The sequence below is a fragment of the Antechinus flavipes genome, chromosome 5 (genome assembly GCF_016432865.1).
Source record: "Antechinus flavipes isolate AdamAnt ecotype Samford, QLD, Australia chromosome 5, AdamAnt_v2, whole genome shotgun sequence".
NCBI classification, from domain to species: Eukaryota; Metazoa; Chordata; class Mammalia; order Dasyuromorphia; family Dasyuridae; genus Antechinus; species Antechinus flavipes.
Genome location: NC_067402.1, coordinates 163,773,725 through 163,789,719, shown reverse-complemented (window position 1 = coordinate 163,789,719; position 15,995 = coordinate 163,773,725). Strand labels below are relative to the sequence as shown.

Below are 15,995 nucleotides of genomic sequence, written 5' to 3'. Positions count from 1 at the left end.
ATGTTGCAGTATATCCTAGATACAATATATGTTTGCAGAACCGAACAGTTCTCTTGTTGCATAGGGAGAATTGGATTCAGAAGGTATAAATAACCCGGGAAGAAAAACAAAAATGCAGATAGTTCACATTCGTTTCCCAGTGTTCTTTCTTTGGGTGTAGCTGCTTTTGTCCGTCATTTATCAATTGAAACTCAATTAGGTCTCTTTGTCAAAGAAATCCACTTCCATCAAAATATGTCCTCATACAATATCGTTGTCAAAGTGTATAATGATCTCCTGGTTCTGCTCATTTCACTTAGCATCAGTTCATGTAAGTCTCGCCAATCCTCTCTGTATTCATCCTGCTGCTGCTCACTCTTTCTTAATGGAAAAGAAGTTCTTCAAGTTATATATCCAGGGTTTGACTCCCTTCCCACCAAATGCCAGTTAGACAAAGACCACAAAATTACCATAGTAAATAGCAAATAAGCTCATTTATGCAAGCCAATAGCAACTAGAAATCAGAGATAAAAAGCATAAATGAGGAAACACACACACACACATATTAGACAATATATAGAATGAACAAACTCTTCCATTGTAAACAATATTAACTCAAGCAAGAGAGGGAAAGTTGCAAATCTCATCCATAGGGAAGTTATCCAAAATCTCTAGTGAAAAAAGTTAAAGATAAGGCTATAATTGAGGTTATAATTTTATATATCAGCATATTTCTTGAGTCTTTCTCTCCTTCCAGCGTCCTGAAGACTGTGGAATTGAGTATCTTCTGGAACAGCTAGGTTGCTAGAGAAAACTAGTGAAATAGATCACTAGGTCTGAAATCAGGAAGAGCAGAATTAAAATTCAGCCTCAGACTTACTTACTAGCTATGTGACTTTAGTCAAGTCATTTAATCTTTCTCTGCCTCAATTAACCCAATTTAAAATGGGGATAATGATAGCACCTACATCGTAAGATGAGGATTTGATGTGATGATATTTATAAAGATTTATAAAGATAAACACAGTGCCTGGGCACAAGGTAGGCTTACTATAAATTCTTATTTTACCCCTCTCTCAGCAGCTGGGAAACCCAAAGACCAAAGATTTCTCTTTTTCCAAACCCTCACTTCTATCCCTCCTACAGATATGAAACATAGAATGATCCGTTTTTACCAGTGAAGAGTCTTATTATGCAAATAAACTTTAGAACACAGGTTACCTATGTGAATCCTTACTGTGTCTCCTTAGTATGTGAATTCTTTTTTTCTAGTAGCTTACTTACTTTGTGTGTGTCTGTGTATATATGTGTGTGTGTGTGTGTGTGTGTGTGTGTGTGTGTGTGTGTGTGTGTATTTTTTTCCTTTGATCTTGAATCTCTAGTTATAATAGCTCTCGACTATAATGATCCTATGAGTTTTCATTTTAAGATTTCTTTCAGGAACTTGGGAAATGAGTATGAACTGCTACATAGAATTCCCAATCCCTCTATTTCTGTCCACCTGCATTTTTGATTTCCTTCACAGGTTAATTGTACACTATTTCAAAGTCTGATTCTTTTTGTACAGCAAAATAACTGTATGGACATGTATACATATATTGTATTTAACATATATTTTAACATATTTAACATGTATTGATCAACCTGCCATCTGGGAAAGGGGGTGAGGGGAAGGAGGGGAAAAATTGGAACAAAAGATTTTGCAATTGTTAATGCTGAAAAATTACCCATGCATATATCTTGTAAATAAAAAGCTATAATAATAAAAAAAAGAAAAATTAAAAAAATTAAAAAGTAAAAAAAAAAAGATTTCTTTCAGGAGGCAAACAGTAGATTATTTATATTTCCTTTATTTCTTGAAATTAACAGCTAGGTTCTCTCTCTCCTCTCTCTTTCTCTCTCTCTTTCTGTTGGTCATGACATTCATGTAATCTGATGATTATTAAATTATCTTTTCTTAATTTGCTTTCCAGGTCATTTTTTCAGTTTTTGGATTCTGTTTTAATATTTCTAATTGTCTCATTAAGTCATTAACCTTTATTTGGTTTTCAGGCAGTTCATTGCTTGAACAAAGCTTTGTACTTCCTATTCTGAGCTGTTAAGTGTTTTTCCAATTTTTCCTTCCCTAACTCAGTTCTTTTCCAATTTTTTTCATCTGACACTCTCATATCATTCATGTATTTATTTTAACAAACACCTTTCATTTATAAATTTATTTGAAAACATTTTTGACTCCTTTCTTTTTTTCTTTTCTTTCTTTTTTTTATTAATAGCTTTTTATTTACAAGTTATCTGCATGGGTAATTTTACAGCATTGACAATTGCCAAACCCTTTGTTCCAATTTTTCCCCTCCTTCCCCTCACCCCCTCCCCTAGATGGCAGGATTACCAATACATGTTAAATATGTTAGAGTATAAGTTAAATACAATATATATATACATGTTCATACAGTTATTTTGCTGTACAAAAAGAACTGGACTCTGAAATAGTGTACAATTAGCCTGTGAAGGAAATCAAAAATGCAGGTGGGAAAAAATAGAGGGATTGGGAATTCTATGTAGTGGTTCATAGTAATCTCCAGAGTTCTTTTGCTGGGTGTAGCTGGTTCAGTTCATTAATGCTCCATTGGAACTGATTTGGTTCATCTCATTGCTGAAGATGGCCAGGTCCATCAGAATTGATCATCATATAGTATTGTTGTTGAACTATATAATGATCTCCTGGTCCTGCTCATTTCACTCAGCATCAGTTCATGCAAATCTCTCCAGGCCTTTCTGAAATCATCTTGCTGGCCATTTCTTACAAAACAATAATATTCCACAGTATTCATATACCACAATTTATTCAGCCATTCTCCAACTGATGAGCATCTACTCAGTTTCCATTTTCTGGCCACTACAAAGAGGGCTGCCACAAACATTCTTGCACATACAGGACCCTTTCCCTTCTTTAAGATCTCTTTGGGGTATAAGCCCAGAAGTAACACTGCTGGATCAAAGGGTATGCACAGTTTGATAACTTTTTGGGCTCTCCAGAATAGCTGGATATATTCACAATTCCACCAACAATGTATCAGTGTTTGACTCTTCTTTTATATCTTTTAAGAATATTTGTATGTCCATGTATGCATGATTCTTCTGTCTCTCTGTCTTCTGTCTTCTGTCTTTTGGTCTCTCTGGTTTGTTCTTTCCTGATATTAAGTGAATTAGTACTGGAGATGAAATGAATCAAGTTATAACTTTGTGAACTTGAAAAGGTAAGAAGACCCAACAGCAAACAGAGATAGTCTCAGAAGTCTAGGGAAGACAGATTTCTAAGCAGCTATTTGCTAGACCCAGCTCAATAGCAAATGGACTCAGTAATTAGGATTCTGTGTCCTGCAAGTAAGAGAATGATTCATCCATCAGCTGTGCTATGCCCAGAAGTAAACTTGTTGGAGGGATATTTTATAACAGTCAAAAATCTGAATCCTCTTTTCCAGAGAACCTAATAATGTATGTGCATGAGGAGAGGTGTGCTCCAAATTCTTTCCTTCAGATACAGACCTTTGTAAAAGATAATTAATGATAAATTGTTAAGTGAAATTGAGGATATAGAAAATGATGATTAATAATGGGAGGAACACATCAGATAGCACAAAGCTTTTTTAAATGGTGGTTCTCAACCCCATATGCAGTTGAATAACTGAATGTGGGGATGATGAAATCATGATTTATTATCAGTAGATGTTTGATTTGTATACATATTTTATATATCTAGTTAGCTGGGGTCATGTAAAAATTTCTTGGGTGAAAAGGGGTCTTTAAGGGGCAGCTAGGTGGCGCAGTGTATAGAGCACTAGCCCTGCAGTCAGGTAAACCTGAGTTCAAATTTGGCCTCAGACATTTAACACTGCCTAGCTGTGTGACCTTGGGCAAGTCACTTGACCCCAATTGCCTCAGCAAAACAAACAAATAAACTAGGGAGGGAGGGAGGGAGAGAGAAAGAGAGAGAGAGAGAGAGAGAGAGAGAGAGAGAGAGAGAGAGAGAGAAAGAAAGAAAGAAAGAAAGAAAGAAAGAAAGAAAGAAAGAAAGAAAGAAAGAAAGAAAGAAAGAAAGAAAGAAAGAAAGAAAGAAAAAAGGGATCTTTAGTGGGAAAAGTTTAAGAAACACTTGAATAGGGAATCATGAATAAGAACACTAGAAAAGCCCCAAGCCCTTAGGATAGCTCCTAGGTTAAGCAAAGGCTAGAGGAGAGTAACCAGCTGTTGTCTGAGGACTTGGCCTGCCAGAATGAGTGCAGGTTGAAAGGGTGCTGGGGTACTATTATCTTTTGTATCATGTAGCACAATGCTTTGCAAATAACAGGTGCATAATAATTGTTTATTAAATGAATGAAAGAATACCTATCATGCACAAAAAAGAGATAGGTATTATGTTTCTGAGGTTTATTTTCTGAGATGAAGTTAGAGTATTCTTTTTTCTCCCCCCAAAAGTCCAGAAGTAGTTTACTTTTTGAAAATGTCCTAGGTCATTTGAAGTGCAGTGTTAGAAAAGGGAGTCCTCTATCACTAAAGACAGATTCTTCAATACTGAATTCAACTGTATTTTGGATACAAAATAGGAGAGACAAGTTACTTCAAACAGTATCTCAATGCTGGTACAAGATAAGGAATTTGAATTCCAATAGGCACTAGGCAAAATTGAAGGGTTTTGATTATTAATTAATATTTATATCAAAGGTATTGATATGATCATATTTTGGCTTTAGGAGGGTTAGTCTGACAGCAGTGTGTACACAACAATTATTCCCTTTTAAGGTACCTAACAATTTTTATCTTCCTTTCCTATTTTTCTCCTTAGCTCCAGGAGTACATATTTAACTGCCTCCCAAATCCAATCTCAGTCTACTGTCCTCTCTCACTACTCTCCCACCTTTGATTTTACTGCCTCAGTACCTCTTCTATTCCCACTGACACTACCTAATTTCATTCACTACTAATTTTCTCTTACATGAAATCTCTTAAAATCACGTTCCTCCACCTAGATAGTTCAGTGGATAGACCAGTGGACCTACAGTCAGGAAAATTCAAGTTCAAATACAACCTCCAACCCTTACTAGCTGTGTTATGATTGTCAAGTTGTTTAACCTCTATTTGCCTCAATTTCCTCAACTGTAAAATAGGGACAATTTTTTTTGACAAAAATGGGGATCTACTTTCCATTTGTTGTGAGAATCAAATACAGAAATATTTGTAAAGCACTTAGCACAATGCCTGGAAGATAGTAGGTGTATATAAATGCTATTATTATTATTAATTGGTCTAATCCCAACTTTATAACCTTCTTCTTCTAAACCACTCTGTACATGTCATCATATTTATCTTCCTAAAACACAGTTTAGTTACTGTCCTATTCAAAAATCTCCAATGGTTTTCCGTTTTTTAAAATTTTTTCAGAGGCAATTGGAGTTGTGACTTGCTCAGGGTCACATAGCTAGGAAGTGTTAAGTGTCTGAAACCAGATTTGAATTCAGGTCTTCCTGACTTCAGGGCTGGTAGTTGATCCACTGTACTACCTAGCTGCCCCTGGCTTTCCTTTATTTATCTATAAAATAAAGCTCAGATTCCTTTACCTAACATTCAAATCTTTTTTTGTGATTTTTTTCCTTTCCTAATTATACCCAACTTCTCACGTTAATTATTGAGTCCTAAATTTGTTATTCAATTGATTTTCTTCTTCAGTTAGAGGACACATGTGAAGTCCGGGTTAGCCCCCTGGAAGCCTCAGAATCAGCCAGACTCAGGATAAGCAAAAGTCCTTGGTCTTTAGGGGGAGAAGTGAAGGGGATAGACAAGACTGCCACAAGCTCTCCCTAACCTCCGTTCTCTTTGTACACCTCCCAAGTCACTGTGACTCATTTCATTCCACCCTCTAACCCCTCCTTACAATTCTCTTAACCCCAAGCATTGAGTTAGCATTAACTGTGAGAAGAGAAATTCCAAACATGCTAATAGAGTTAGCATAGGTAATTAGCCTTAAGTGCTTGGTTGTCTGATTCAAGTGCACCTATTCAGAGTTTCAACCCTTTACAGAGACAAAAAGGATTTCTTGTTGTCCTGTTAACAATTAACTACTACAACCATTTAAAATGTCAACACAGAACCTCACTTCACTTGACAAAAAGTACCACTTGTATGTGAAATGAGGGCAATTCACTGTGGGTTGAGATTGTAGAAATAAATATATTTCATTTCAGGAAATATCAGTCCATTCTACTGATTCTCTGACTTCAGTGGGCTCAACAGATCCAAAAATGAAGCAATGAGAACAATATCTCAGGGATAGACCAAAACCCAAAGGGATTCTTCAGATCAAGACTCCCAATACCTTTTGTTGATGAAATCTTTTTCTAAGAAAGGATGGATGAATATGTTTCTGCTTAGCTATTACTTGGATTTGGCTGAAAGTGTTATGCCACAGTCTCTTTGAACTGTTTTACCAAGATCAGGAGTAGTGTCTTAGGGCAGCTTTCTTTTCCCAAAAAGAGTGGATTACCAGACTTGGTGGTGTTTGAAAGTTATACCTTTTTCTTTTTTTTTTTTTTTTTTTTTTTTGAGCAATGGAAATTATCAGAAAAAAAGCTGTTTTGTGAATGCAAAATATATTTTAGAGTATGGCGTGTGGGGGGACAAGATGAAACTGATGGGTGCCTGGATGGCAGTAGGGTGGGAATAAATAAATCTTTCTGGTCTTAACTGGCAATTCATTATTATCTCCTTTATTGAAAAAGTTTAAAATACATTGTCCTAGACAACTCAATTGTATAATCTATAGATTTACAATTACAGTCCTCTCTTCAAAGTTTGTTTTGCTTTCTAGTTGATTCCTTCTCTTCAATTGGTCTTCATTTTCTTTCCTTTATTAGCTAATCTGTGACAAGGTGAAAAGGACACTGGCTCAGAGGATGGGGAGTTCAAATATTGCCTCTGATTTTTAGTGGCTGTGTGACCTTCTGCTAGCTTAACTTCCTTAGGCTCAGGTTTCTTCATCAGTAAAAGGAGGTTAGTTGAGATGGTTTCTAGATCTAGGATTCAGATTAAATTTACAAAAGGAAAAACATTCATTTTCTAGTCTACCTTTTTCATCCTCTGTCTTCCCATAAAAGCTAGCATTTATATAATTTTAAGATTTGTAAAGAACTTTACATATATTATTTGATTTAAATCCCAGTGTGAGATTATTATTTTACCATTATTATTATTATTTTACAAGTGAAAATAAGTGTATCCTTTTATAAGTGAAAAAACTTGGCGAGAAAGTTTAATGGCTTGCCTGGGGTCACACAATTAAGGTCTGAGATTCAATCTGGACTGAGATCTTCAAGTCCAGCCCCTCTATCCACTACCATCTAGCTATTTCACCTCCGATCTTCTTCCACTATTCTTTCCCTTTTCTCCCAGGGCCAAATTTGGGTAATGGGAGAAGTCTTGTAGTTTTTAGTTTGGGGCTGAAGAAGTGGGTACAGCTGGTGAGAAAAGAGGGCGACAGAAATGAAAAGTTCACGTTCCATTGGCCACAGAGTAGAGGGCTGATAGGTTTTGTTGTGCTTTGTTCTAAAAGAAAACCAAATATTCCTGGTGGTGAAAGTTCCGCCCACTTCTTCTCTCCCCTCTAGCTTCTACACAGAGTTGGTTCCTGGGGGAGGAGGGGCAGAGGCGGGCTTTCTCCTCGGGGCCGGTCTCCTATGAGCCAATCAGGGTCGGGGGCGGTGTCGGGGGCGGAGCTTCTTGGCCCTGGACCCCGCACATGGGTTGTTTTTTAGCACACCTTGGGGTTCCGAGTCGCCGCTAGGCCAATTGGTCTTCCTCCAGGCCTGCCAGCAGGCGTCGGCACCATGGCCTACTCTGTTGCCGCTGTAGTCGCCAGGCGGAACCTCGGATGGATCCCTCGACACCTCCTCGGCCGCGGCTACCAGACGGAGCGAGGGGTCTACGGCTACCGGCCGAAGCAGCGGGAAAACGGGGAACCCCGGGGAGGCCCAGCGCGTCCAGGAGGTTTGTGGGACTGAGACCGGGAGGGAAGAGTGGGGTCGTTCCGATTGTGGGCTCCGCCTGCCCGCACCTCCTCTGGCTGTTCGCCTGCCTTTCTGTTCATCTTGGCTCTTACGGGGTGGTCTTGGAGCGAGGGGAGGCTGGGGGATGCGTGCCGTGTCCCTCTCGATCAGGCTCCACGTCCCCTTCTCTTGCCGAGGGTTGGCGTGCAAAGCTGGCGCGCCCGGTGCAACAGGGCCTAGTGGTCCCGCTGGTGGGGGAGCGTCTGAGAAGCCCATAGCTGAGAAAGTACTCGGCACTACAGGGAGGGAAAACGAAAGGGAAGGCGAGATGCGGGCTTTGGGGAATCCTCAAAACCAGAAGAAAACAAAGACCTTCTTTTCCTAAGGTCTTGGGTTCCAGGACTTTAGGAACGTGGTCTAGGATTGGGAGGAATCAGTGCCCAGAGGCCCCTGAGGTCCGGATTGCGGGCCCTCAGGATGAAATGAGGCCTCTGGAAGGAGGCTGATTTAGAAGGGTTTTGGAATGCCTTGATGTTGCAGGGGCTGGAGTCAAGAAAGACTTGTCTTCCCGAGTTCAAATGTGGCCTCAGATACTGGCTGTGTGACCCTGTCTAAGTCACTTAAGGAACTGTTTGCCTCAGTTTTCCCATCTGTAAAATGAGCTGGAGAAGGGAATGGCAAACCATTCCAGTATCTTTGGCAAGAAAAGCTCAAACGAGGTCATGAAGAACCGGACACAACTGAAAATCAACTCAACAACAACTTGGGATCAAAGGACAAAATGTATTCAAATCTTGGCTCCATCACTGGTGGACCTTTGAGCAGATCACTTAACTTGGTTTCTTCATATGTAAAATAGAGGATTTTGGAATAGATAGCTTCTAATCTTTTCTGTCCCTTACACTTCAATCCTCCTGTGCTATTTTGTTTCTTACTAGATAGACATTGGACTTGGAATCAAGAATTAAGTTCAAACCCTGCTTCAAACCCCTTTTAGCAATGTGATCCTGGGCAGGTCACTTAACCTTTATCTGCCTCAATTTCTTCATCTATAAAAGGGAGGAAACAGCACCCATTCAAAGAGTTTTTGTGAAGTTCAAATGAAATCATATTGGTAAAGAACTTTGCAAACCTTTAAGCTCTATATGAACATTAGCTATTATTATTAACCTCATGATTAGAATTAATGTAAATTTTCCCCCTGTATTTCGTATCCATATTTCAGGTAGTTACAGTGAATTTTTATTGCAAAGAAACTTGTACTATATAATAAAATGCTCTGGAAACTCTGCCCCCCCTTGGATCTAAGTATCTTTAGGGTGTCTCAAAAGTCTTAATACAATTTTTTTTAGCTTCAATAGCTTGACATATATTTATTTATGTGTGTGCCTAAATATTATGTATACTATGTTACTAGGATCCTACATTTGGAACAAAAAGGGATGCTGGAGAACATCTGTTCCAATATGGATATTTAAAAATTCTTTCCATTAATTGTGAACTCATTCAACCATTCCATAGAATAATTTGGAACTATGCCCAAACGACCATAAAAATCATCTATACTTTTTGATCTACCAATATCACTATTAGGCATGTGTCCCAAAAAAGGTTTTTTAAAAGGGAAGTAGACCTATAACTACAAAAATATTTATAGCAACTCTTTTCTCAAGGTAAAGAATTAGAAATTGAGAGGATGCCTATCAGCTGAAGAATGGCTGAACAAATTGTGGTATGTGATTATAGATAGAATATTATTGTTCTGTGGAAAATGATGAGCAGAATTCTCTCAGAAAAACCTAGAAAGTCCTCCATGAATTTGAGTAAAGTAAAATGTGCTATGTACAGAGTAACAACAATATTCTTAGATGATCAGCTGTGAATGACTTTACTATTATCAGTAATAAAATGATCCAAGACAACTCTAAATGACGTATGATAAAAAAATGCTGTCCATATCCAGAGAATGAAATGATTGTGTCTGTAAACAGATTGAAATTTACTTTTTAAAAACATTTTTTCTTGAGATTTTTTTGGGGGTAGGGGAAAAATCTATATTTTCTTTCACAATATGACTTATGAAAATATTTTGCATAAGCTCAACATATGCCTTCTCAATGGGGGGGGGGGAGGAACCTAGAGAATCTGGAATTCAAGTTTTAAAAACAAATGTTAAAAATTGTTTTACAAGTAACTGAGAAAAAATAAAATATTAAAGTAAAAAAAAAAATCCATCCTGAATAATGTGAAATAGTAGAAAACAAAATAATAGGAAAGAAAAACTATATGATATCTCTGTTTTCAAGCACAATACAGAGTAGTCCAAAAAGTATTTCATTAAGTCAGTGAGGTAGTAAATTAGCTGAGGCAGCACCTGTATCCCTGTCCTCTCACAATAAATCCTGAGTCCTTTCCTGAGCACTGAACCTATATGCCCATTTTAAAAACATTTGTTCTTATATATAGGGGAACAAAAGAAGGGGAGCAACTTCCCTACCTACTTTCTTTCATTGAGTTTGATATATTGTATACTTGCAGATTTTAAAATGTGTCATTGGAAAGTGTAACTACAACCTTGTATGATAGTGTATGATAACCTTGAAAGATTGTGAGGGAAGGAATAAGTACTATGTATCATAGACTTTGGCTGATGTTATTTGTTTTTAAGATGAGTAACAATACTTATTTTTATTCTTATTTTTAACGAAGTATTTTCATACTTTGTTTTAAAAAAAAAGAAAAAAGCTTAGAGAAAAGTGCTTCTTTTCCTCAAAAATATCTCTTATTTGCAGTTTTCTTTAAAAAAAATTCCTACTTGGAACTGCAGTTTTTTTTTTTTTTTATTAATTCTTATCCCTATTTGGATAATTACTATTCTGTGACTTAAATCTTTAAAAACAAAGAGTTTTTAAAGACAGAGAGATTATGTTACTATAAATGAACTTTTCAGACATAAATAGCATGGAGCTAGGGGAAAATATAGCTTGAAATGGGAAATAATATAATCATATCAAATTGAAAAAAAATTGAATTTAAATCTTTCATAGATGATGAAAATGAGGTTTAGTGACTTAACTAAGGTCACCTAGCTAATAAGTGTTTGAAGTAAGATTTAAAGTTGTCTTCTTGAGACCAAGCCAGCACTCTGAAAAATAGTGTTACCTACTTCCTAATCCCCCAAATAATAATAATAATGATTATTATTATTATAGTTAATATTTATGTAATACCTACTTCTTCCAGGCACAGCCATCGGAAGGAATATGGCCTTCATGGCCATAGGAATTCCTTCACTTTTTTTCCTATCCTTTTCCTATCCCTTCTTACCTTTAGCCAGTTGCTTAGTCTGTTATACTATCTCTCAGATTTCTTAGGTAAGACTTTAGTCTTCTGGGTGGGTTTCCTCCCATCCTGATACCCCAACTCAATCCTTTCATATTCTTCATTATTCTTTCATCAAACTCTTATTAAGAGCCTTCTGTGTGTAAGGCATTTTACTAGGTCCTGAAGATAGATGGGAGGGGAGAGGAGAGGAGAGACACAATCTCTGCCGTCAGGGAGTTTATACTTGGATCTGTCATCATGGATAAGTATTTTACAAGAGTAGGGTATGGTTGAGAATCAATGAAACATCTAAAAAGATTGCCTTAGAAATATTTGAAAAGGGAGAGAACATTCTGAGTGGGAAGGAAACTGAAATTTCACAAGATGTACTTCAACTGACTTTAAAGAGAAGCAGATATAAAGTTATAGTACTATTTGTGATAGCCAGGAATCATGTGTAAAAACAAATGACCAGAATGTCACAGGTTGTGCAACTGGTCTTAACTCTAAAAATATCATTCACACAGGTTATCACAACTACAATTTAACTCCAAAAATTATCTGAGCTCATATCAGAGTTAATTCTAAGAAATAAAATAAAATAAAAAACAGGACTGACAGCAGTCATAAGCAAAATTTTTATTTTGTTAGAAGAGAGAAACTAGACACATGTACCAGAGCCTTCTCTAGATGGAGATCTAGTTTAGTAAGGCCAAATCTTAATACATATACCATTTGTTATCCAGTGAGTTGTAGCCTTGACAATGAGGGGTAACAACAACAATGAAAAAAGTTTGATCATAGCAGGACTTCATGACCAGAACATTTATCTTGCAGGTGCTTGTCTGAGCTCAGGGACCTTTTGGCATTGGTGTGAAACAGTCTTAGGATTTTGCAGCAGTAGAGTTTATTCAGAGTGAGTGCAAAGGATTGTCATTATGCCAAGTTCAAGATACAGCTTGCTTGCTAGGCCTTAGCTCTAGAAAACAGGGTGTCTCCTCATAGTAAAAACAAAGTTTGGAGACATCTGGAATATAGTATATGAAGAAGTTTGTTAAATCAGGTCCAAGCCAGTTCATGAAGGAGCTTGAAGATCAAATTAAGAATTTTGTCTCTTTTCTTCTAAGCCTATTAGTATTTTTGAGCAGAGATAAAATTTGTGACATAGGAAAAATATTTTGGCCATAGGTTGGAGAAGGGATTGGTGTAGGATGATATTAGAATCAGGGAGATCAGTTGGGGGGAATATTATAATAGTCCAAATGAGATTGTTACAAGTGCCTGAAATAAGGTGGTAGCTATGTGAATGGATAGATTTTGGAGATACTTTGGAAATACAAGAGATGGTACTTGGGAACTGATTTGTTTGGGTGGCAAGAGATAAGGGAGAAGGGAGACTAGAGAGTGAGAGAGGACCCCAAGGCTGTGAACTCTAGGTGACTGGAAAATTGAAGGCACCATTGACAGAAGAAGTTTCAATTTGAGGTGAGTTGAAGGGGAAAGATCACAAATTTCAATTTGCAATTATTGAATTTTAGATGCTGACAGCGTGCTAAGATTACATCTATCAGGTAACACAAGAGATAAGAATAAGCACTTCTGTAATAGTGCCTTCTCAGTGGTAAACACTTTAAAAAAGTCAATTGAATCCTCCCAGCAACCCTTAAAGATAGGTGCCTTTATTATCCCCATTTTACAGTTGAGGAAAATGAAGAAGGCAGAGGTTATGTGACTTTCCCCAGGATCACACAACTAGGTCCTATCTGAGGCTCTCTTCTCTCTCTGTTGAATTATGTGGCTGCTTCCAAGTTGCAGGAGGAGCTCAGGGGAAATTTTGAGCTGAATATATAGGTATAGATGGAACTGTAGGTAATAGATTTGAGAGTCATCTGTGAGGAGATGATATTTGAACGTGTAAAAAGAGTTAAGATCAACCATTCATTACGTAACTATTGACTTTCTCTAATGTACAAAGAGAAAAGATGAAATAGAACTGTCATTCTATAGGGGAAATAATATTTACACAGAGAAGTTATTATAAAAGACATATAAATTTTAAAAAATACAGGGAGACCTAACAGATATTGGCCACACTAACAACAGAGGTGGTATGGGAAAAGAATAAGAAAAAATCTCATATGAGAAGTGGTGCCTGAGTTCAGCTTTGAAGGCAGTTGGGATTTTGAGAAGCAGAGGTGTAGAGGGAGGACTTTCTAGGCTTGGGAATGACTTCAAGAAGGAAACAGGAGAATGTTGTGGCTGGGAAAAATAAAATAAATAAGTCAGTTTTGCTGGAATGTAGAGTTCTTGATAAGATAGTCATGGGAAATCAATCTATAAAGATGGCTTGGAACCAGATTATGAAGAGCTTTAAATGTCCTTTTCCTGTTTTTTCTTAGAGTCAAGAGAAAATTACTGAATTAAAAATTGCCTTTTTTTTAAGAAAATTTTTTTCAATTGATAAGCATTTATTTTCTCTCCTTCCCATCTTCTATCTATCCACGACTGAAAAAAAGAAAAAAACTCTTATAGCAAATGTTTCTTGGGCAGAGGAATGACATAGAAAGAAAAAAAGAACACAGCAGGAGAAAAGAGTCACCAAGGAGAAAGAAACTTAGGATAAATGCATAATTGTTAATTTTTCTTCTTTAATTGATTTTAAACTCAAGAACTATCAACAAAAGAGAATCAAAAGCCGTAGAATGAAAAATAAAATCTTACCCAAACCTTTACCATTATAAATGCTTTCATCATTATGATTATTATTAGGGCCAAATTAATTGCCAACAAAAAATGTTTGTTTTGTGTCCCTTTTCAAATCAATCTAGAATTCTACTAAATTTGATTTTTCTTTCTTTTCATATACACTAATGTAAAGGTAGCTAGCATGTGGAAGATGTAGTGGCTGGTGCTGCTTTCTCTCCTTTTCTCTCTCTCTCTTTCCTTGTTTTGTGAGATGTGAATGTGCAAGCCATTATAGCTGCAACTGACTCTTGATATGCCAATAGGAAAAAAAAAATTTCTAACAAGCACAGTACAAGGAGCATAGTTGGAAGGAAAAAGAAAAAAGACAAAATATTCGAGTATTCCACATGTCATGATCTTGACCAACAAGATAAAAAAAACAAGTTTAATTAATAAGAGACAGAGGGCAAAGCCAAATGGGAATTTGTTTTCCACTGCTGAATGAGAACAGCAAAATTATAGAAATGGACAAGAGACTAAGGATGTAACCTGCAGGACTTTTCCAGTAGTCAACTCAATCCATTAAGATTTTTCTATTTGCCTTCTTGAATCTTTTTAGGAGTACTGAGATCAAACCATTTTGGAGGGTGGTCGCTGGGAGAAATAAAGCAACAATATTTTTCTGGATGTATCACATATTCCCTAGCTCACATCATCATCATCATCATCATCATCATCATCATTATTATTATCATCATCATCATCATCATCAAGAGATTGGGATATTGATCCTTCTACATTCATTACTATTATAAATGCTTATTGTTATGATTAAAAAGAGAGGTGTTTATGTCAGGGAGTTAACTTAGAATTATTGGAAAGGCTATATAGAACATAGCCTACTTTGGAAACTGAGGAATGTCTATTAATTGGGAAATAACTAATAAGTTATATGAATGTAGTGAATGCTATAAAAATGAAAAAGGGGAGGAACTTGGGAAGTCTTATGTGAACTCATGCAGAGGGGAATGAGCAAAAGCAGGAGAACAATTCATATAATAACAGAAATATTGTAAAAATAAACAGCTAAAGACCTGGAAACTTTGATCAACTCAATGACCAATCACAATTTTAGAGGACTCTTGCTAAAAATGCCCATCTTCTAACACAAAGATGAGAAACTCAAAGTACAGTTTGAGACATTTTTTTGAATATGACCAATACAGGGATTTGTTTTGCCTGACTATATGTCAAGCATATGTATTTGTAAAAGGGATTTTGTTTTTCTTACTTTCTGAAAAAAGAGGTAGGAGTGGGGCAAAAGAAAGAGAAATGAATTTTCATTGAATTAACAAAACAAAATTTAATCTAGAAAAAGAATATAGTTTACTATCTTCCTGTTTAGTGTTGGAGCCAGTTTATTGTCCATCTGCAGTGGTTTATCTAAGATACATATGAGTAGACTACTTCAGTGGGTTGCCTATACAATGCCATTCTTCACATCTTCTAAAATAAACTTTTAGAATTTTCAGTATCTAGTATAGTGCTTATAATAAGGGCTTGTGGATTAATTGATTCATCTCTTGACTTTCTTTTGTGAATTATTAGGCCAAACAAATGAGTAGTCTTATTCTGGTACTGAATGTGATATTGTATATCATTCACAAACTAAAGCCCCTAAAGGAAGCTCTCTTTCATTTGGATTCCATGAAGGATGACATATTTTGTAAAAAGGGTAAATACTTTTATTTTATGCCTTATTTGTTATTGTTAATCAGAGAATCTTTGGCAAGTTCTTTTTGGAATTGCATCTATTTAGGAATCATGTGTGATTTTAACTTATGTGTGAATACGTTGATGGTAGAGAGCCTGGGTCAAATTCTTATTTGTAATCAGTAAGCATGGGGGAGGGGAGATATTTCATTTGTATGATTGTAAAAATGTGATCTGTTATACAAAATGTGAGGGAAG

At 36.5% G+C, this 15,995-nt stretch overlaps 1 protein-coding gene across 1 annotated transcript in view; it reads left to right on the top strand.

Annotated features, from left to right (window-relative positions):
* Positions 1-7,781: 7,781 nt before the first annotated feature.
* The window catches only part of DHTKD1 (dehydrogenase E1 and transketolase domain containing 1), a 65,667-nt gene continuing 57,453 nt past the window's right edge, over positions 7,782-15,995 (top strand). The window contains exon 1 of the mRNA XM_051963031.1: positions 7,782-8,016. Within this exon, the coding sequence (XP_051818991.1) occupies positions 7,857-8,016 (160 nt within the window). The 5' untranslated portion in view covers positions 7,782-7,856. The remainder of the gene's footprint in view (positions 8,017-15,995) is intronic.